Here is a 23,371-nt window from a genome sequence, read left to right as displayed (position 1 = left end):
TAAAGATTCTCTATTAAATATTGAATATCCCTATGTTTAACCCACTCTTCAGCTAAGCATAATGGGTGCAACAAATTCAGTCTGCAATTTCATTAATATTTTTAATTGCGTATGTACAATTGAGGCAATTCTTTGCTGTAAAACTTGAACTATATTGGTTTGAACATCCAAAACAGAGAAATTAGATGCAATATAAATTTGGATTTGAATCTTAAGACCCTTTATTAAATATTAAATATCCCTATGTTTAACCAACTGTTTAGATAATCGTAATAGGTGCAACAAATGTCCATCAACAATTTCATTAATATTTTAATTACTTTTTGATAAACTGTCCAATACAAATCAGTTATTTTTTCGGGTTTACAAATCTCTTTAATGCATAGGTGATATTTTAGTTATATCTAAATAACAAACAGCTATGAAAATGACTCAGAAAAACAAGACTCTTGTTATTTTAGAAAAATGTTGTTGGAAATATCTCTTATTGCAAGACAGAATCACAATTAGGTTTAATGTTACTTTATACCACTGGATTCTAAATAAAAAATTATATGTAATTTTTTGTACTGACATTATTTGAGACTACTAAATTATTTTCCCTGGATTTTTACACATTATCAGCAAAGATGTACAGTGTAATTTATACTTATGTCTTATCGATAGATAACTTTTAAGTATTTCAACCAGCACTTCTGCTAAACTATATATTGCCCTTCAAACTTCATGAGCATTTTAAGGCATTTTGCTAATAAAGTGTATCTGTACTGGTACAACATTCTCGATTACTAGATAATATTGGTATTTTGGAGTTCTAACAACCTGTTTATATTTGTGTCATTAATTGGAAAATACCAATCAAATTTTAACTACACTTCTGTTTTAATTTTTACATATTTTTAATAAACAAATCCTATTAGAATGTTGACTAAAAAAACAACATGACTAGGCATTTGTTTAAAGAATTGCTTTGCCTGTATTAAAATTGGGGTTTGAAGGAATAGATTTAAACAAAAAAATCAGCTTCTAGACATTTTGTTAGATAACAGGAATCCTAGTTCCTTTTTTCAGCTTTAGGAAAAATTACTTACAAATTGGTCACTTGCTTAAATCCTATAGATGACATGTGGAACAGTTTAACATTAGTTTTTTAATCAGGATTGTTTTTCTTTAATTTGTTTTTTAGAATTCAGCAATAGTCTATCAAAATGTAAAGTTGCTTTTCTCTGAAGAACTGATACCAAATGATAAACATGATATTATTATGCTACATGTTATGATAAACCAGATGAGATGAATATTGAGGATACATCATTGTAAAATAATTGATCAATCAATACAAACAGGTGTTTAAAATTAAAATGACTAAGTTTCATATTTCATAAAACTGTGGATTTCAGTGTTGAAATTATAATGCCTAAAATAAAGCTAATGATGTTTTCTAACTACCTATTCTGTTTATATATTTGCATATACATTCAATGGGTATCTTACAATCCTACAGTTTGTTGTAACTTAGTAATGTTAAGAGGGATTTTGCTACCAATAGCACTTTCACTATTTCTTTTTCAGTTTTAGTCAGATATTGACGTTAAAGTTTGCCCACCATATACTTTAATATTTACTGCCAGATAATAACAACTTCTGTATATATGTATGTACAGAGCAACTTGAGGGATTCCAATGTCAGCTTAACAAAGACAACCAATTTCAAGTTAAGCACAACACGCTTTCTCGCAAACTAATGTTGCTTGATTAAAGATTTATTCAAGCGTTTCAAGAATGCTACATAGTTCTCTATGGGCTTTGATTTTGTTTAAGCCAACTACAACCTCTAGTTTGTGTTCCAAGCTCGTAGACTAATTTGTTAAAAAACTAATATGTTTCAAAAAAGGAATAATTTGTCACTCGCATTACAAGTGCATGTATGTTTAGTTTATGCGTTTATTTTTGTACATTATTTTTCATTTTTGCTACATGACGTTAATTAATTAATATTTTCAATAGTGCATGATGTTTTTAAGGGGTTAAATAGCAATTGTACGAATTCGTCAACGGTTTGTTAAGTTGAACAAAGCTTAACTACCACTTATTTACCCAAATTGACATCCCTATTCCAACCCTTAACCTAACCCTTAATAATTTTATAAACAAACAGATCAGTGCCCAATCTTCCCATTGCTCTCTAAGCTAAATATTTTGATGTTTTGATTTCAACGTAAGGGTATTTTGGTTGGCCACGGTCTACTCCGTCTTTGGATTATATTTAGGCTTCATAAAATTTTTATTTGCTATTTTTGGGCTAATGGTGCTTGTTCTTGCTTTTCTATTACGCTGTGGAATAAGCTTAACTGCCATATGTATTTCTTCTTCGATTTGTGTCTCTTACTCACTAATTGGCTCACACTTTTGTTAAGAATTGCAACTTTCTCATTGACAATTTAGAACAAACTACTATGCCATGTAAAAAGTATCTGTTTTGTGTTGCTTTTGGGTGATATTGTTTATTTTTTTCCGTATTAATCTGTTTTGTAACGTTCTACTCTGAAACGGTTATCAATTTGGGGCGGCCTTCATTTTAAACGTCATTTTGAATATGCTTCCGTGTAAAAAAACAAATACTTTTCAAGTTATTCACTAACTTGATCGATTAATATTGTCATAAATCGTCATCTCTTGTCGTATAACGTGCCAAGAGTAAAATTTGATTGTGCTTAATAATATGAAATAAACAAAACAGTTGTTAATGAAAGGCGATTTTAATGCTGTTAACAAGTCATTTAGAAATGTAGTCCCAGTCAAATCAAGAAAACCATTACGTGGTAAATAACGTGGTATTACAAAAAAATATTTCAAGAATGTTCTTAAATAAAAAAGTCTGGTATTTTTGACTAAAACGCTAAAATGTCAAGTCTTCAAAAACTAAAACTTGAGTGCATTTTATCATAGGAATACAATGTTGAGGAAAATACAGCTGTTGTGTTATGTAGTAATCAAGTGACCTTGCGGGCAACAATTAAGTTTTGCGAGCCAAGTTTAAAAACGACTTGGATAACTTATTGTTATCTAATATACTTTTAAGAAAAGCAAAGAATTTAGTGTAAAGCAGGTTTAGTTACGTTATTTTGAAATAGAAGGTAAAAATGTAACAAATCACATGTTTTTTTCCGCTTTTGTGTAACGTGCACGACGGAAAAATTTTATCTATCTGCATCTATGCTTATTCCTTACATATTTGTGTTGGTGTTTTACCAATTTTTATTAAGAATGGTTTAATCTTGCTTTAAAATAAATCCGTCGTATGCTTGGTCAGCTGTGTTGTAGTGTTTCAGTGCAGACGACGTTTAATACGCCCTCGCAAATTGTACAAACGACCTTGTTATTGCGGTGAATTCTATCGCAACCTTGCGGATTACATAATTCTGTGATTTTGTCAATTTATATAAAATGTTTAAATCGAATTTTATGCCTAAGCCTCGCCAGATATAATTAAGACAGATGTACAACGTGCTAAAATATCAAAATTTTTATCGATTAGGCCTAAATTTTACCTCAGTAAATATTGTAAGGTTTTATAACAACAGGAACCTAAAATGCATAGCTCTGCTGTATTACTTGGGTTATCTCGACATTTTTTTTAAATAAGATAATCTTAGTGGTACAACAGTGAGAAAAATGATTGAGATGAACTTTCACAAGAGATACAAACATTTTGAGACCGAGATAAACACTTAATTAGTATTAACGTATTTGAAAATCGACGCATTATTTTTATGATCAAAATATAGATTCCGAGCTTTCCAAAGGAAATGAGTCAAACACGAAATCTGTATTTTGATCGCGAAGTTACTAAGTCGATATCAAAACTTATATTCCGATCAGTGTCGATCTTGAAATGTCCATCAAGTTTCTGAAGTAAATAAGTCAAACACGAAATCTGTATTTCGATTATGAAGTTAATAGGTGGATATCGAAGCTTATATTCCGATCAGTGTCGATCTTGAAATATCCATCTACTTTCCAAAGGAAATGAGTCAAACACGAAATCTGTATTTTGATCGCGAAGTTACTAAGTCGATATCAAAACTTATATTCCGATCAGTGTCGATCTTGAAATGTCCATCAAGTTTCTGAAGTAAATAAGTCAAACACGAAATCTGTATTTCGATTATGAAGTTAATAGGTGGATATCGAAGCTTATATTCCGATCAGTGTCGATCTTGAAATATCCATCTACTTTCCAAAGGAAATGAGTCAAACACGAAATCTGTATTTTGATCGCGAAGTTACTAAGTCGATATCAAAACTTATATTCCGATCAGTGTCGATCTTGAAATGTCCATCAAGTTTCTGAAGGAAATAAGTCAAACACGAAATCTGTATTTCGATTATGAAGTTAATAGGTGGATATCGAAGCTTATATTCCGATCAGTGTCGATCTTGAAATATCCATCAAGTTTCTGAAGTAAATAAGTCAAACACGAAATCTGTATTTCGATTATGAAGTTAATAGGTGGATATCGAAGCTTATATTCCGATCAGTGTCGATCTTGAAATATCCATCTACTTTCCAAAGGAAATGAGTCAAACACGAAATCTGTATTTTGATCGCGAAGTTACTAAGTCGATATCAAAACTTATATTCCGATCAGTGTCGATCTTGAAATGTCCATCAAGTTTCTGAAGGAAATAAGTCAAACACGAAATCTGTATTTCGATTATGAAGTTAATAGGTGGATATCAAAACTTATATTCCGATCAGTGTCGATCTTGAAATGTTAGTCTCATTTCGGAAGTAAATAAGTCAAACACGAAATCTGTATTTTGATCGCGAAGTTACTAAGTCGATATCAAAACTTATATTCCGATCAGTGTCGATCTTGAAATGTCCATCTAGTTTCCAAAGGAAATAAGTCAAACCCGAAATCTGTATTTTGATTGCGAAGTTACTAAGTCGATATCGAAGCTTATATTCCGATTAGTGTCGATCTTGAAATATCCATCTACTTTCCAAAGGAAATGAGTCAAACACGAAATCTGTTTTCCGATCAATGTCGATATTGAAATGTTCCTCTCGTTTCGGAAGTAAATGATTTAAACTCGGAATCTATATTTCGATCGTGAAAACAATGCGTCGATTTTTAAATGTTTGTCACGTTTGCGAAGTAAATATTCAACCCTTTAATAGTGAATCAAATGAAATGACCTTAATTGTTCGGGCCGTTTTTAATGCAATAAACTAAACTTACAATCTGTATCACGATTCAAGAAATGGATATTGAGATTAAAATATTATATGTCCATTGTAAAGCGAACACGTTAATACTAATTAAGTGTTTATCTCGGTCTCAAAATGTTTGTATCTCTTGTGATAGTTCATCTCAATCATTTTTTCCACTAATGTAACACTTAGATTATCTTATTTAAAAAAAATGTCGAGATAAACCAAGCAATACAGCAGAGCTATACATTTTAGGCTCCTGTTGTTATAAAACCTTACAATATTTTTTGTTATAAAACGGAACCTTAGAATATTTTTGAGGTAAAATTTAGGCCTAATCGATAAAAACTTCGATATTTTAGGACGTTGTACATCTGTCCTAATTATATCTGTTGGAGCTTAGGCATAAAATTCCACTAAAATATTTTATATAAATTGACGAAATCGCAGAATTATGTAATCCGCAAGGTGGCGATAGAATTCACCGCAATAACAAGGTCGTTTGTACAATTTGCAAAGGCGAATTAAACGTCGTCTGCACTGAAACACCACAACCCAGCTGACCGGATTTGTTTCAAAACAAGATTAAACCATTCTTAATAAAAATTGGTAAAACACCAGTGCAAATATCCAAATTAATAGGCATAGATGTAGAGTGATGAAATTTTTCCATCGTGTACGTTAAACAAAAGCGGAAAAAATATGTGATATGTTAAATTTTTAACACTATATTTTAAAAGAACGTGACTAAACCTGCTTTACACTGAATTCTTTGCTTTTATTAAAAGTGAATTAGATAACAATAAGTTATCGAAGTCGTTTTTAAACTTGGCTCGCACAACTTAATTGTTGCCCACAAGGTCACAAGATCACTACACTACACAACATGGAGCTGTTTTTTCCTCAACAATGTATTTCTATGATAAAGTGCACTTAAATTTTAGTTTTTTTGTAATAACACGTTATTTAGTAATATTTTGTAATAACACGTTATTTACCACGTAATAGTTTTCTTGATTTAACTAGCACTACATTTCTAAATAACTTGGTAACAGCATTAAAATCGTATTTTATTAACAACTGTTTTGTTTATTTCATATTATTAGGCACAATCAAATTTTACTCTTGGCAAGTTATACTACGCAGGAGATGACGATTTATGACAATATTAATCGATCAAGTTAATGACTACGGTCAAAAGTATTTGTTTTTTTGCACAGAAGCATATTCAAAACAATGTTAAAAAGAAGGCTGCCCTACATTGATAACTGTTTCTTACCATTTCAGAGTAGAACGTTAAAAACACAGACAAATACGGAAAAAATAAACAATATTACCCAAAAGCAACACAAAACAGATACTTTTTACATGGCATAGTAGTTTGTTCTAAATTGACGAAAAGAAAGTTGCAATTCTTAACAAAAGTGTGAGCCAATTAGTGAGTAAGAGTCACAAATCTAAGTAGAAAAACATATACCAATGACAGATGAGCTTATTATTACACAGCGTAATAGAAAAGCGTAACGAGAATAAGCACCATTAGCGCAAAATAGCAATAAAATAACGTTTTTATGAAACCCAAATGTAATCCTACGACGGAGTAGACCGTGGCCAACCGGAATACCCTTACATTGAAATCAAAACATCAAAATATTTAGCTTAGAGAGCAATGGAACGATTGGGCACTGGTCTGTTTGTTTATCAAACTAAGGGTTAGGTTAAAGTGTCGTTTGGAATAGGGATATCGGGGTAAATAAGTGGTGGTTAACCTTTGTTCAACTTAACAAACCGTTAACGAATTCGTACAATTGCTATTTAACCCCTTAAAAACATCATGCACTATTGGAAATTTTAATTAATTAACGTCATGTAGCAAAAATGAAAAACAATGTATAAAAACAAACGCATAACTAAACATACTTGCACTTGTAATAGGAGTGACAAATTATGGCGGTTTTAAACAAATTAGTTTTTTTAACAAATTGGCCAATGAGTTTGGAACACAAACTAGAGGTTGTAGTTGGCTTTAAACAAAATCAAAGCCCATAGAGAACTATGTAGCATTCTTGGAACGTTTGAGTAAATCTTTAATCAAGCAACATTAGTCTGTTGAAAATCCTGTTGTGTTTAACTTACAAGCAGTTGTCTTTGTGTAGTTGACTTTGGAAAGTAGCTCTGTGTATATATATACATAAGTTGTTAATATCTGACAGTAAATATCAAAGTATATAGTGTGCAAAGGTTTCAATATCTGACTAAAACTGTAAAATAAATAGTTCAAGTGCTAGTCGTAGCAAAATCCCTCTTACCGTTACTAAGTTACAACAAACTGTAGGACTGTAAGATACCCATTGAATGTATATGTAAATTTATAAACAGAATAGGTAGTTTGAAAATACCATTTGCTTTATTTTAGTCAACACTGAAATTCCCTGTTTTATGAAATATGAAATTTGTCATTTTAATTTTAAAATACCTGTTTATATTGATCAATCAATTCTTTTACAATGATGTATCCTCAATATTCATCTCATCTGTTTTTTTATAACATGTAGTATAATAATAGCATGTTCATCATTTGGTATCATTCTTTTCAGAGAAAAGCAACTGTACATTTTAATAGACTATTGCTGAAATCTAAAAAAAAATTAAAAAAAAACAATCCTGATTAAAAAACTAATGTTAAACTGTTCCACATGTCATCTATAGGATTTAAGCAAATAACCAATTTGTAATTAATTTTTCCTAAAGCTAAAAAAATGAACTAGGATTCCTGTTATCTAACAAAATGTCTGGAAGCTGATTTTTTTGTTTAAATCTATGCCTTCAAACCCCAATTTTAATACAGGCAAAGTAATTCTTTAAACAAATGCCTAGTCATGTTGTTTTTTTTAGTCAACATTCTAATAGGATTTGTTTATTAAAAATATGTATAAATTAAAACAGAAGTGTAGTTAAAATTTGATTGGTATTTTCCAATTAATGACACAAATATAAACAGGTTGTTAGAACTCCAAAATACCTATATTATCTAGTAATCGAGAATGTTGTACCAGTACAGATACACTTTATTAGCAAAATGCCTCAAAATGCTCATGAAGTTTGAAGGACAATACATAGTTTAGCAGAAGTGCTGGTTGAAATACTTAAAGTTATCTATCGATAAGAAATAAGTATAAAGTACACTGTACATCTTTGCTGATAATGTGTAAAAATCCAGGGAAAATAATTTAGTAGTCTTAAATATTGTCAGTACAAAAAATTACATATAATTTTTTATTTAGAATCCAGTGGTATAAAGTAACATTAAACCTAATTGTGATTCTGTCTTGCAATAAGAGATATTTCCAACAACATTTTTCTAAAATAACCAGCGTCTTGTTTTTCTGAGGCATTTTCATAGCTGTTTGTTATTTAGATATAACTAAAATATCACCTATGCATTAAAGAGATCTGTAAACCCGAAAAAATAACTGATTTGTAATGGACATTTTATCAAAAAGTAATCGCCCTACATATAACTAATACCAAAAAATGTATTAAATCCTATGGAATGTAATCAAATACTAATCATTCTTATAATAATTTGTTTAATTTTAGTATATTTAAAATATTAATGAAATTGCTGATGGACATTTGTTGCACCTATTACGATTATCTGAACAGTTGGTTAAACAAAGGGATATTCAATATTTAATAAAGGATCTTAAGATTCAAATCCAAATTTATATTGCATCTAATTTCGCTGTTTTGGATTGTTGAAACCAATATAGTTCAAGTTTTACAGCAAAAAATTGCCTCAATTGTACATACGCAATTTAAAATATTAATGAAATTGCAGACTGAATTTGTTGCACCCATTATGCTTAGCTGAAGAGTGGGTTAAACATAGGGATATTCAATATTTAATAGAGAATCTTTAAGCTTATATTGTATCTAATTTTGCTGTATTTGATGGTTGGAACCAATATAGTTTTTAGCTTGAAGAATAGGTTGAGTTTGGAGTGCAAAGAGTTGCTCCTAATTGTACATACGCAAGTGGCAAGTTTGAATAAAGGTCTGTAGCAGTGGCGAAACAATTACTGTACTTGCTATAAAGGTAGCCATGTACTGCGACACCAGCGTTTTTCTAATTATTTGCTGTTAACCTTCGCCTAATAATAATATTTGCGTGGGGTTACTCGAGGTTAACAAAGGTTACTTTACCCAGTGATAATAAGATATTAATGGCAAATAGTAACATGTTCTTTTCAGCATCATATTCAGCTGATTAACCAGATCAGTTGTAGCAAAACTTAAATACAATACAACAGTTCCCCTCCTTTGTAAAGAGCTCATTGTGTTGCACCGCACTCATTAAATAAACAAAAAATTAAGTTTGGGCAACAACCAGGTGTTTCTGTTATGATATTTTTTGTTGGTAGTTATGGACTACAATTTATACAACTTTTTGAAATGTCAGTTGTTTATAATGTTGAATATTTGTTTTAATTTCATGATATTAATATAAATGTTAGCAAATAGTTTTGCGGTTGAATGCTGTATTGCCTTTTTAAAAGTATATCATGAATAATAAAGCTCTGACTCTACTAAATTGCTAGTATTAGTAACCGTTAAATGTGTTGTTTTCAGTCAGCATTTCATGGCACATTTGGTCAAGACCTCAGGTGAGTGGCATCAAATTTTCAGTTGGGCCAAGGTTTAATGCAGGGGTGTCCAGCAAGCGGCACTCAGGCCAAATGTGGCACGTGACCTAATAAAAAATGGCACGCCAGCCCTGCCCAAAAAACACTAAAATTGTTATTTAGCCAATTGACAAAAAAGCTCAATTTGTTATAGAGCCAATTTTCAGAAAATATTAAGTTTGTTATACAACCAATTGCCATTGTTTGTTCACAATATAAAACAATCGCGGCAATCACGACAACCAACAATTACTTTTGATATAGTAACATTATACTGTGTGGAGGCTAGCATTCACATAATATTATATAGCTTGGTGTAAAGAAACAAAAGTCAGCTCACCGAGAGACACTTTGATGTAGGGATGCGCCTTTCTACTAGATAGTTATTTTCAAGTTTAAATAAACGTTCTGATTATTGGTAAAAAAACGCTTTTATGATTAAAAAGAATTGGTTCGGTTACGATACTTTGGCACGGGAAGAAGTTATAAGATAAAAATTGGCACGCTTTGGCACGGGAAGAAGTTATAAGATAAAAATTTGGCATGTTTGAGTTGGACACCCCTGGTTTAATGTTTATTAAAGTTCTGAATCCAACCACAACTAAATCTTTTTCTATAATTTACTAATTTGGGTGTGCACCTGTCCTGGAGAACAGAATAGGCTGTAATAACCTTACAAGTGCAATTTGTCTAGTTTAGATAAAGTTCAACTGAAAACTGTACTAGGGGTTTTATATTGTGATTGTGGAGTTAATCTGATTCCACAGTAAATTTCCATAAAATGCACAAAGTGCAACTGCATAAGATAAGGCAAACTTTCCAACTTGGGTACAATGTTCTTTAAGCAGTGGCCTACAAACTTTTTTGTCGCTGCCCAAAATGCTCTTTCAAGAGCTTTTAAAGGCCCAGCACATGAAGCGAATTATATCACAGAGTTTTTGTCATAAAACACTTAATACTAATAATTAGACATTTAGTGCAAAAAGTTTATAGTTTCATTTAATAAAAATTTACTTTGTAGCATTTATAAGTCACACAGCTCAACATACGATAGTATGCACAGCATTTGGGGCATAAACAGTTTAATGCAGTATAGATTTTGGGGGATGTATAGCACGGTGGCACTATGATGCTACAATGAGCAAAAGTAAAAAAATACTCCTAAGCACACCATTTTTTAAAACATTACAAGCACACCATTTTTTTTAAACATTACATTGTAAGCACACCATTTTTTAAAACATTACAGTGAATGTGAAAGTTATCAAGAGTCGTTTAAGGAGGCAGTCCATGAGCCAACACAAAAAAGATCAAAACGGAAGAAACTGCCTCAGTGTTTTAAAGTGCATATTGTCAGTGTAGCGATAGTCAGGTTCTTGAAAATATGTAAATTTAAAAAATTCAGCATAGCTCTGCTTTTAATAAATACAGTTCACAGTGCAGCAAGAACATGTCTCGCAAGTATTGCAATATGATTGTTGTGTATGGTTGGGTGTATTTCCAGTAGCTGTGTTAAACTATATTATAGCACAAGAGTCCATCATGGAAAGTATGACAAGTGCACCCACAATTATTTTTAACAGACTAGACCAGCGTTTCTCAACCGGTGCGCCCGGCGTTTTCAGTCTTAAACACTGGAGTCCCTTTAAAGATATGCAACTATTAAACAATATTTGAAAAATTGCAGTAAAAGAAATACCGGGTACACCTAAAAAAATTCTCGCTCGCTTCGCTCACAAGGTGCGCCGCCACGTTTTCATATAGGTGTGCCACCAAGTCAAAAGGTTAAGAAACACTGGACTAGACCTTCAACCCTTGAAAATGAATATAATAGCATAATAGCAGTTTTTCAACAAATTATATTGGCGGGTGCAGTTTTGACCTTAGTTGCATCAGGTCACCCCAAATTTTCTGGCAGTGCAATCGCACAATTTCATCAAAATCTGTCATATTTTCCATACGGGACAAGGGCGATGGCGGGTAAGCTAGTCAGTTGCTGACTTTGGTTCGAGGGAAAACGAAATATGCCAGGACAGTTTTAAACTAAGATTTGGTCTATTTACGCACAGCGCACAAGTTATAATTACAAATATGTTGGCTCGCTACATGTTTAGACCTGGGCAACTAGACAAGCCACAAAAAATGATTGCTTAAACGGCTGTGTTTCTTGATAAGTGATAGGTCCAGACTAGTGAAAACAGTTAAATACTAATAAAAATGTGACCGAATGTTAGCGGTAGTCGGGTCACAGACTCGTTCTGCAGGTATAGCGTTATTTGAGTAACAAAGCCCTTTACTATACGTTAGGCTGCCCAAAACGGTAGTAAAGACTAGTAAGCAACCATCTTCTATAGGTTAGATTGCGCCTAACATTTTCAACAATATATTATTGCTGCAATGCAATAACAGGGAAAGCTACTTGTACAGGCAGTGGCTCTGCAGGCTACATGACACCCTCAGGGCCGAATATAATACACTTTATCATGACTAAAACATAGCTGACAGGAAATGTTAACTGATCAGGTAATTACTTTTTGCCTTTTTTCATAATTTTCAAAACCGTGCTGACAGAAAGACAACTTTTTAAGCTGAATTGAAGTTTTTTAGTGTTACGGTCGCTACAATGGGGAGTCCCCTTATACGAGAGTATAAGTTTTAAAAAAAATATTAAAAATTCTACATTTTCGTATTTCCTAGTTATTCGTAAACTAAATATATTTTTGCTGTTTTTATTCGTTATTACTTAAGTAGTTCATCTTTGCATCATTCTCGGGTGAAATCGTTACCTTTGTGTAATAAAAAAGCAAAATATTGCGTTTCTCTATAGCCGCTTGCCAGTAAATCACATTCACGAAGATTCGTGAGTGCTATGAACCGAGTGGAATAAGCTGTTGGCATAAAGCAGGCAAGTTTACCCACCAGTGGGTCAGTGGACATCCACGGGACTGCTTTAAGGCCGAAGAAGTGAAATTATAAGACGGCTTGAAGCGACCCAAACGAGTCGGATCGGGTGCTGACATTCAGAAGGCTTATTTCTGTTTTGTTTGTTTGTGTCACGTGAGGTTGTCACGTGTTATTTAATTATCGAAATCAGTGAAATCGTTGCTGATTCAGTTCAACAAAAAATTACATAATGTAGCATTCACTAAACATAGTTTTTACTAATATAAAAACTAATTATCAGTATTTAAAATTTTAATTTTGTGATGCAATCGTATAATATTTCTATTGTATCGTCACGCCTAATTGATTCCAAATTATTATGCTTCATTGCAATTTTATTTTCGTTATTATCCATTGTTTGTTAAATAACTAAGTTATCAATTTATTTTTTAGTAAATGCTGTATGTGTGATTACTGAATACTAAAGATTTGGTTAACTTAAATAAAGTACGTGTCGGTGTGTATTGCATTTCAATAATTAAAAATGTCTCAACGTTTTTTGCAGTTCATCGTGTTTTGCATAATTTAGAAATTCGGAATACTGTTTTGTATCAAATTTATTATTTTTAATGAACGAAAGGTCTGCCACGATACAACCCACGCACAAGTTGGATTTGTGAACAACTTTGGACCTCATCACCATTAATCATGAAGAAAAAGGTAATCCCGCTTAAAGTTTAAACCTGTGTCTAAAAAACGTCAATTAAATTTGTTTGTTTCAAAGGTACTTTTAATGGGAAAATCTGGTTCTGGCAAAACCAGCATGAGGTCAATCATTTTTGCAAATTACATTGCAAGGGATACACGTCGACTTGGAGCAACAAGTAATAAATATCTTTTTAAATAGATCTTAAGCCAGTAATACGTTTACATCTTTTTGGCGTTGGTCTGCAATTCTACAACATTTCGCCTTGAACTGCATTGCCAACATTATTTGGTTAGGGTGCGGGTTATTTTTTTGTTGGTCAAGTATTAATATTGTATTTCTTCCTTTCAATTTTGACAACTCGTTTTGTTACTGTAAAAAAGAGTGGTAGGATTCCAGACCAGAAGCCAAGGGAGTAATATATTTTTTGAAATATTTTAGACAATTTGAAAGTTAAATAGTGCATGTCTGATCTTATATTTCTTTACTTCTTCCATTGCATTAATTGTAACCTGTTTGTTTTCAGTTGATGTTGAGCATTCACATGTAAGATTTTTAGGCAATCTAGTCTTAAATCTTTGGGACTGCGGCGGGTAAGAATTAAAAATAGCCAGCCCACAGTATTGGTATAAATAAAAAGCAATTTTGCAGGCAAGAAGCATTTATGGAAAACTACTTTGCCAGTCAGCGCGACAACATTTTCCGTAATGTTGAAGTTCTCATATACGTGTTTGATGTTGAAAGTCGCGAACTACAAAGGGATATGCACTACTACCAAACCTGTCTGGAGGCAATTTTAAAAACATCCCCGGAGGCAAAAATATTTTGCCTCATTCACAAAATGGATCTGGTTCAAGAAAATCAGAGAGATGTGGTAGGTTTTAAAATCAAGTTACTATGAACTTTCCAGCATAATCGCCGAAGGTTCTGGCTAGACATACTATCATACTGAAATATGTCGAAAATTATTAAAGAATTGTTTTTCTATAATGATTGTAAAGTTTTTTTTAATATTTAGGTGTTCAAAGAACGAGAAGATGACCTTATCAAATTGTCAAAGCCTCTGAAATGTTCTTGTTTCAAGACTTCAATTTGGGATGAGACTTTATACAAGGTATACCAAACTGTCGTATTTATTATTAAAAATATACATTAAAAACAGTATATTCTGCTTCCATATTTGAATTACCTAATCAGCGTGTTAAATAATTTAATGTCAATTCACAGGCATGGTCCAGTATTATGTATCAATTGATTCCGAATGTTCAAGAGTTGGAGCTAAACCTAGCGCGCTTTGCCCAGATCATTAATGCTGATGAGGTAAAAACTAAAATTTAAATTTAAGTCTGCTATTTGAGCAACTACTTTAAAACTTTTCAACATTCTGAAAATTTTAATACACTTTAATCAATGTCAGAAAAATGTGAGCTATTCTAAATAATCTTAAAACTTTTCAGGTATTACTTTTTGAGAAGGCAACCTTTCTTGTAATTTCACATAATGAAAGACGTGAACATAAAGACGTTCACCGCTTTGAAAAAATAAGCAATATCATCAAGCAGTTTAAGCTTAGCTGCAGGTTGGTTAATTGTTATTTTTTTACTGTATATACTTTTATTAAAACGTCTTGTATATATTCTAGAATCGATATAAAAAGCTTAAAAATTCTATGAATTAGTTTTGCTGTTTATTTAAAAATATGCTTTGAGTTTTAGTAAAAAAAAATTGTTATACCTTAAACTATTGAAGTAAAATGGTTCCGAATAAAAACCTTTCAAAAAAAGGTAAAAGGCAAACTGATATATTTGTTAAATGGTGAGGAAATTTTCGAACATTTATTAAAAAAACTTTCTGGGGTAAATTATTGTCTTTTAGATAATTTTATTAGAAAACGAAAAAGCGCATTTCTGTTTTAGCAAAGTTGCTGCAGCGTTTCAAAGCATGGAAGTACGGAACAAACACTTTGCTGCCTTCATCGAGATGTTTACATCTAACACCTACGTGATGGTCATTATGTCAGACACTTCAATTCGTAAGTTGTTATTTTGATCACAGCTTTGCCTTACAAAATAATTAAAGAAACCTTCATAGCTTAGTTCCAACACCCAATTTAAATTTCAGGTTTCATTTGAATTTGACTCAAGTATATGAATTAGAGACCCATGTGTGTAATTACTTTTAGTTTGCTCATATAAAAATTCCAACTCACAATAAAGATTAGCACTTTTAAATCTTTTAAAATATGGCCCCCTATTCATGTGTCTGTTAAGTTCGCCTAAAGTTCTAATGGTCTAATTATGAATTACAGTTAAGCACCTTGCTTTGATCAATAGAAATTGCTTTAAATGTGAATTAAGACAAGTTAAAATATGCTCTGCTCCCAAAGAGTTTAAATTGTAGACATATGTCCACTTAGCTGTGGTTAGTCCTAGAGTGGACTTAACATAGAATTTGACTTTGTGTATTGTTAAAACTAGGGTTGTGGAATCAGGTTTTCTGGAAAACCAAGTTTGAAGTGTTTTCTGTCATCAATCGGAACCGGTTTTTAGTATAACAATCCAACGTTCTTTTTAAAGCAGAGCCAGAAACCTTTTCAGGTTCCCCAAAAAAGTGTGTGTTTTGTGCAATAGTTGTTAATTAAAATATTACAGTAAGACTTAACATTTTAACTTTTAGTGTTTTCGCAGGTGCTTAGAACAAAATGTGATAGTATGCGTGTTTTCTGCAAAAGTATCACAAGTGAGTCTTTTTTTAAACTTGACAACATTTTTAACCTTTCAGCGTCGGAACTGACACTGATCAACATCCGAAACGCTCGGAAGCATTTTGAAGAACTTGAAAAGATTGATCGAGGTCGAATGGAGGGAAGCAGAAGATGGAAAATGTGAACAATCGATTGTGTTCTTCTTTCACCATCAAGCCTGTGATGTCACAAAGGCATTCACTTCCCTCTCATATCGTTCCACGTCATATATAGGGATGTCCAATAATATTTAAACGGAGCTGATACCCCAAGAGATTATTGCTACTTGTCTGGAACTAGGCCGGTATAGGTACCATTCCGCTGTTATTTTATGTTTCTTGTTTAATTTAAAGCAGCGTTTTCAATAAAATGAAATATTTCTTAGAAATTAGTTAATTAACAAGTTCTATAACATGTTCCAATGTTAAAGCAAATGATAACCTCATAGCGTGAAAAATTACTTTGAGATTCTAATTTTGCATATACAACCATACTTCTCAATATTGGTATCTAGACTATATACAACCATACTTTCTCAATATTGGTATCTAGACTATAACATTGGACATCCCTAATCATATCACACTGATGCAGAAGTGCAATAGTTCGGCGACAGTGATTTACTTGGTTGCACTTTTGAATGAGTGATTTTCTATCATCTTAAAATGTCAAAAATATTAGGTTTTTTCATGCAAAGATTTTCTAAAGTTTGTTGCAACCAGAAACTACAGTACTCTACATATGCACAGATTCATGTAACCTGATGCAGGATAAATATTTATCCTTTGAATAAGTTTTTTTGTTTCATATAATTTTTAATATATATTGCAGTTAAACATTACAAAATCTTCCGTTTTTCATTTCATTTTTCAATTTATCTTGGTCGTTTTCTCAAGATATTGACCTCTTCATGTTGGAATATTTCTCTGTTTTCGTGATTAAAACATTTTAGATATGAGTGTGATAATTGCTTTTTTATAAAAGTGAATGTAGTATGATAATAAATTGCAAAGCCAAAAAGGTCGAGTAGATTGACAGCATCTTGATTAAAATGATGCTTAATGTGCTTCTCAGTCACATCAACTGAAGATGATACAAGCTCGTATCAAAACGTCTTAATCAAGATGCTGTCGATCTACTCGGCCTCTTTGGCTTTGCAATTTATTATCAAGCTACATTATAGATCCGTGCATATAGTGTACCCATGAATGTAGTAGTAAAGTAGTTCAAATTTTGAAAATAAAATAGTAACGTAGCAGTACAATCTAGTATCATTGCTATCTGAATAAACATAGCAATTGTCTCACTTCAATGGGACCTATTCCAGTGAAACAGATTTATTGAAAACATAAAATTCAAATAATGGTTTCAATTTTGACCATACATTTTTTATAAAAAGTTAACACATGTAGAATTCATGAATTATACTGCTAAATGCACAATGTCCCTTTGAACCGATTTCATTAGGACATTAATATTTTGAGATTAAAAAAAGTATAATTCACATGTGGCAGCTTACGTTTTTTTGCAAAGCAGTCATATTTGAATGGTGGTTTCTTCATTGGATAAGTAATATTTAAAGGCTGCCACTATAAACTAGGTTACTAAAAAAAACACACAATCAAAATGGATAGCAAATTTATCTTTCTCGATAAATGCAAAATTCAAAGTGCTAAAAAATGTAATGCAATTGTTGTTTGTGTTGCCTGAAATGCTTTAAAACATACAAGGAATGGATATTTGTATATATTTTTCAACTGGTTGGCAGCAATCCCTGTTAAAAAGAATAAAGTAGTATCTTGACTTCCAATCGCCTAAATTCGTAATGTTGATTTAAATGCTTTCTATTTTGATTTATTTAACAATTGATTGCCGGTTATAAAAGTTCTTCTCAGGGCTAACAACATAAAGAGGCCTAATAAACATAGGTCTACTTTGTCTAACACAGAGAATTACTATGATTGGACAAATAATAATTGCCATTATTGTCAATTAGTGGTAGTTGCACATAAAAAATAAGGTTTTCTTTTAGAGCACAAAAACATAAGAAATGCAAAACAAATCAAAATCAGCTAACGTTTGGGAATTTTTAACAGCTTCCAGCCTTCATCTCCCTTTTTGTATTTAGAATCCAGTGAGTTTCCATCTACTGCAGTCACTTCACGTACTTGTCCATAAACTTTTTGTGGAACTCAGATCGTAAGGTGTCGTTTACAAAGCGCTGTTGAAGTTTGTCTGATTCGCCGCGGGCACAGTTTTTAAAAACAACATCGTCGTCCCATCTATATTTGGAAAATAAATTATATTCGGCTTAAACACCTTGAAGATTTTAATAGCATTAAACTTTTTTTAATAAAAGACACAGACATACAATGTGTTAACACACGTATATATTGTATACACATACATATGTGTTAATGTGTTATTTTTTTTTTACTTTTGTGGTGCATCTAAACAATATAAATTCCATGTTTCTTTATTGGCCAAAACAAGGAAGCAAAGCCAAGCAAGTAGAGTAGATCGACATCATCTTGGTTTAGTAGTTTCAATACAAACTTGCATTATCTTTAGTTAGTGTGACTGAGAAGCAAATTAAAGCATCATTTATAAAAGGTGGGACGCAGTTGTTATTATTCTGAGTTTCTATAGTCGGAGCATTAGCACATTCAGGTGTTGCACAGGTCACATTAACTGAAGATGATACAAGTTTGTATCATATCATCGTAATCAAGATGATGTCCATTTACTCAACCTTTTTGGATTTGCAATTCATTATCAAAATACATTGCAGATTCTTGTATAGTGCACACAAAAAATCATCCCGTGTCAATTTTATGGACAATTTAAGCATGAAAATGGCAATCTACAGTGGTGGCCATATCTATCCTGTTTTACTGTTAAGTTTAATTTAAATTATTTTACAAGGTTTTTATGTGTTATTTGTCAAACAAGTATGAAATATTCCTATTAGTAATTTGGCACAGTTTTTTATTTAACAGGTTGTGTTAACAAAATTGTGTGCTTTCTAAGATTTAGGTAATTTTATAGGAATTAAAGCATAACTTCAGAAACACTAAACACTTTTTTTTTTTAATACTTTTTCAAGTCTTCTGCAATATTGACAATTTATCAAACTAGATATGTGAACTTTTAATTATAACAAGTCAAGAGGCTGTAAAGTAAACCATATATACTTAATAAAACACAGATGTATGGATTTTTTATATTTAAAATCCAACTATTAATAGAGTCATACCGTCGCTTTACAGCAAAGTTGGATTGTGCATTGGATCCTGTAAGAAGGGGATTTCCGCTTAAAATATTCTCTGTTCGGATTCGTTCCTGTTCTTCCCTTTGTTCTTGCTCCTAGAGGTTTAGAAAGGTTGGAAAGTCAGGCTCTATGATTTTTAAATCTAGTTAAACTTTATGTTACTATAAATTATGAGCCATGCAGTCACTTTTGGAAAAAAAGGTAAGGTCATATGACCAAGGGTGCAACCTTTTTTTACAATATGATAAGTGCCAGGTTAAAATGGCCTTGTTGTTTAGGCTAGAGCAGCGTTTCTTAACCTTTTTTACTTCGGGGCGCACCTAGAGATATTTTAAAATGTTGCGGCGCACATTGCGAGCGAAGCGATTTTTTGAGGTGTACCTGTATTTCTCTTAAATTGCTTTTCATTTTTTATTATATAGGTTTATAGTTGCATATCTTTAAATAGACCCCAAGCCTTGAGACCAAAATAAGAACAACGTCAACTTCGCAATAAAAGACAGTTAGGAATAAGGCGAAAAAATGACGAAATCTGAAGAAGACCTAAATGGCCCTAACCCCAAACACCACCCATAACTAACACCAACTCCCCGAATATTTTTAACCCTAGCCCATTTGCTGTCGACAGCAAATGGCCAATGCCAGACATGTGTCTCCCAATCATCCCATACCCTTTCGCTAGAGTCCTGGGCGTAATTTTATCTTATTCCGATTAATTTGGAGCATAATTCAACATGTTTAGGTCTTATCTAGACTATTTTAGATCCTATTCTGTCGTGGCCATTGATTCGAATTTGGCGTTATTATGTCGCTGGTCTTAGTAATATGGTATTATGGAAATTCTTACTTAGATATTGTTGCTTTGAAGGTATTCTTGTGTTTTGTATTTAAAAGTACTGTGGAATCAATGAGCTAAGTCTAATAGAAAAGCAAAAATACATGTTTTAAATATTAAGTTATCTTTTTCCTTTTGCTCGCGGCACACCTGGCAGCCTTCCATGGCGCACCTTGAGAAACGCTGGGCTAGAGCAGTGGAAAAAAAACTTTTTGTCACTTGAGGGATAGCTACATAAAAACAGCCGAATATGTGAAAAAATATAAACCTGTTTAGCAGCCTCCTCTGCCCTTTCTTTTTTTATTCTGTTGAGTTCCGCCAACAATTCCGCTGTGTCGTCCTCAGAGTCATCTGACGAGTCGCTATCCTGTGTGGAAATAGATTTTAATGTTTGTATATCATAAGGTTTATTGATTCTCTTTGGCAGAGTCAATTATTACCATTCAGTTACAGTAGAAAGTGTCTTTTTTTGGGGGTAAAAAGTAGTTTCCCATTATGAATGGCTATCACTTGTTTTTTGATGCCTAATATTGGATAGGTCAGATGCTTACTAATTTTTTTTATTGTTCACTTACACTAAAGGTAACTTTAATTTTTTGTAGTTTTATGTATTAAATTACAATAAGGACAAAAACCACTTAAACAAACACTTTTGCATTTTGTAATATATATATAAATTTAGATTTTGAAATAAATAGCAATGTTGTTCACAACCAACAAGTATCGATATTACAAGTTGGAGTTGGTATTGACTCCAATTAGTAAGCAGGTGTCACCAAACCATGGCCCATTGGCCAGATCTGGCATGTCATTTGAATTATTTTAGCCCGTGGCATATTTCCCAAATAAAACTCAACTATGTTTTTCAAAAATAGGCTAAATTTTGACAAAATTTTAACCTAAACAACAATGTTCTAAAGCTCAGTTAAAATTTTAACTAATATTTCTTTGTTCATAAAGTCAAAAAAGGTGAATTCAATTTGTATATTTGGCAAGCGACCGCCAGTCCTCGAATTTTCTGGCCTCTTATTAAAAAATTGGTAACCCTCTGTTTGAAATTCAGGAATATGCTATTTTGTCAGTAAAGAAGTTTATTCGAAAGTATTTCTTACACTTTCAACGGGGTCGTCCGCGTCCAAATTAGCTGCAGTGACTTGATCCAAGCGTTGCTTTTTCAGCGCCTCCCTCGATGATCGACTGTCCCCCGATCTTTTGTCTCCCCTCGAACCACGCTCTCTGTCGTCCAATTCGGAACGGAGGTCGCGGCTTCTTACGTCGGAAGGTGCATTCTGTTTTAGAAATTTTAAAATGACAGCCACTATTTGATGCATGTTGGTTTGTCATGAAATATTCCAATTAAAAGCTGTACAGGATGCCCTTGGGAAGGCTTACCAAAATTAGTCGGTCTGATCAGCATTATAGTGCAAGCAAGGCCAGGATAGAAAAACAACTAGCCTGTGGTTAGGTTGGAACAAAAATGTGGTAGGACCAGCGACAAAAATTTATAAAGCAATGGCAAAATATCGTTTAAATTCAAAACATAAGTCACTGTGGAAAGTATGGCAGTACACCAGCAAGTTTTTATAACAGACCCAAGGTGCACCCCTAAAAATTCAATATGCTCCCCAATGTTTACACTTTCGGAGTGCGTTAGTTACCTTTGTGAGGCTGGGTCATCCCCAATTTTTTCTGCCTGGCACCCGCAAAATCTTAACGAGATCTGCCCGAGGTTGCAAAGTTAGGCCTTTGCAGGGGATTATTCCCCCGTGCAGTTGCGCTCTTAGACGTGCATTCGGTGTAAAATGTGCACAGCCAAGTCCCTCAAACATGCAAAACTTCAATCTAGCTAACGGTTTTCAGCATAATACTTCTTTTTCAACCGTCTAAATTTTAGAACTAACGTTATTTCGGCTGTGCGAATTTCATCAAAAAATTTATTCCAGTCGCGCATATTTAAGCTGAATAAACACCAGGTTAGAAAGTATGACCTGTTTTCTGCTGGGCCGCAGTATTACAGCCAGGCAAATTTGGGCAAAAAGTTGGCGCTGGTCTAGAATCCTACCACAGCGTTCAAACAATTATTAAATCAACGCACAATATTTATGTTAGTATGCAGGTGGGTCAAGTACTATTATATCTATAATTTAAGAAAATAATGTATGTTGTGGTAGGATTCTAGACAAGCGCCAAAAAGTTATTACAGCCACGCAATTTCAAGCTGCCAACTCGTCTCTCCCGCGCAAAACCCAAAGTTTCCAATCTGGGATCTGCCATACTTTCAAGACGAACATAAGACATTTATCCGAACATAACACAATCTTTGGTTCTCAATTGAAATTTAAAGTTGCTCCATTTGAATTGAGCTTCAATCAAAACATTGTGCTATTTTTACAAGTTTTAGATTGTATAATGTAAATATCCATCAATATTAAAAAATTTAACTTTTTTCGACATTTCTACAAAAACAGCTTATCACAAAGGATATCTGAGATGACATTATATATGTGGAAACGTACCTGGCCGCTTTGTCTGTACTTGAGTTTCGTGTGGCTCGGCAAATCTCTGCTGGAATATTGCTTTGAAAGTTTGCCCAAATCGCCTTCGCCCCTCGCAGTTCCACCTTTGGCGGGCGCAAACGTCGCTCTGTGAGCTGTTGACATTGTTTTTGTGCAAAGAAATCTTCCGTGATGGCAACAAGTGCTTCTCTGAAAATATTTTCGCTAAAACACAGCAAACAAAAGCCCTTTGAAAATGTTTTATTGCTTTTTGCCACGCATGAGTACACCGCTGTTTTGATGTAAAAAAAAAGACAAAATCGTTAGTTTTTATATTGTTTTAAAAATGCTAAAAAACAAAATTACAAAATGTAATTATTTTCTGTTGTTATTTTTGGATGTAATTTTAAATACCCACTTGTTTAATCGCTAAACGCCACGGACGTATTATGGGACTTTCCCAACCTGAAATACACTACACGTTAACTACCGACATATTTTGTCAATCGATTTCGTAATTTAATGTATTTTG

General features: G+C 32.8%; 2 protein-coding genes across 3 annotated transcripts; one reads left to right on the top strand and one right to left on the bottom strand.

The window, feature by feature from the left end:
* The first annotated feature begins 13,358 nt into the window (after positions 1-13,358).
* Positions 13,359-16,746, top strand: LOC146146717 (ras-related GTP-binding protein A-like). The gene is made up of 9 exons (XM_083386446.1): positions 13,359-13,509; positions 13,574-13,673; positions 14,022-14,088; positions 14,147-14,369; positions 14,514-14,609; positions 14,723-14,815; positions 14,953-15,074; positions 15,412-15,527; positions 16,277-16,746. Exons 1-9 carry the CDS (start codon positions 13,498-13,500, stop codon positions 16,381-16,383), a joined length of 936 nt encoding a protein of 311 aa, XP_083242572.1. The 5' UTR covers positions 13,359-13,497; the 3' UTR covers positions 16,384-16,746.
* Positions 16,747-17,859: 1,113 nt separating this feature from the next.
* LOC146146716 (spliceosome-associated protein CWC15 homolog) lies at positions 17,860-23,081 on the bottom strand. 2 transcript variants are annotated; one of them, XM_083387443.1, is made up of 6 exons: positions 22,861-23,081; positions 21,457-21,633; positions 20,613-20,711; positions 19,495-19,604; positions 18,407-18,520; positions 17,860-18,012 (listed from the first exon to the last, which is right to left on the bottom strand). In XM_083387443.1, the coding sequence occupies exons 1-6, from the start codon at positions 23,002-23,004 to the stop codon at positions 17,955-17,957; spliced, it is 702 nt and encodes a 233-aa protein (XP_083243569.1). In that variant the 5' UTR covers positions 23,005-23,081; the 3' UTR covers positions 17,860-17,954. The 2 variants fall into 2 exon arrangements, with proteins under 2 accessions (XP_083243569.1, XP_083243570.1); XM_083387444.1 differs by lacking the exon at positions 17,860-18,012 and having other exon boundaries at positions 18,237-18,520.
* Positions 23,082-23,371: the final 290 nt, after the last annotated feature.

Source organism: Ascidiella aspersa, chromosome 4, assembly GCF_963924565.1.
Source record: "Ascidiella aspersa chromosome 4, kaAscAspe10.2, whole genome shotgun sequence".
Lineage (NCBI taxonomy): Eukaryota > Metazoa > Chordata > Ascidiacea > Phlebobranchia > Ascidiidae > Ascidiella > Ascidiella aspersa.
The sequence above is the reverse complement of the archived record's forward strand: the minus strand, read 5'-3'. Positions and strand labels throughout refer to the sequence as shown.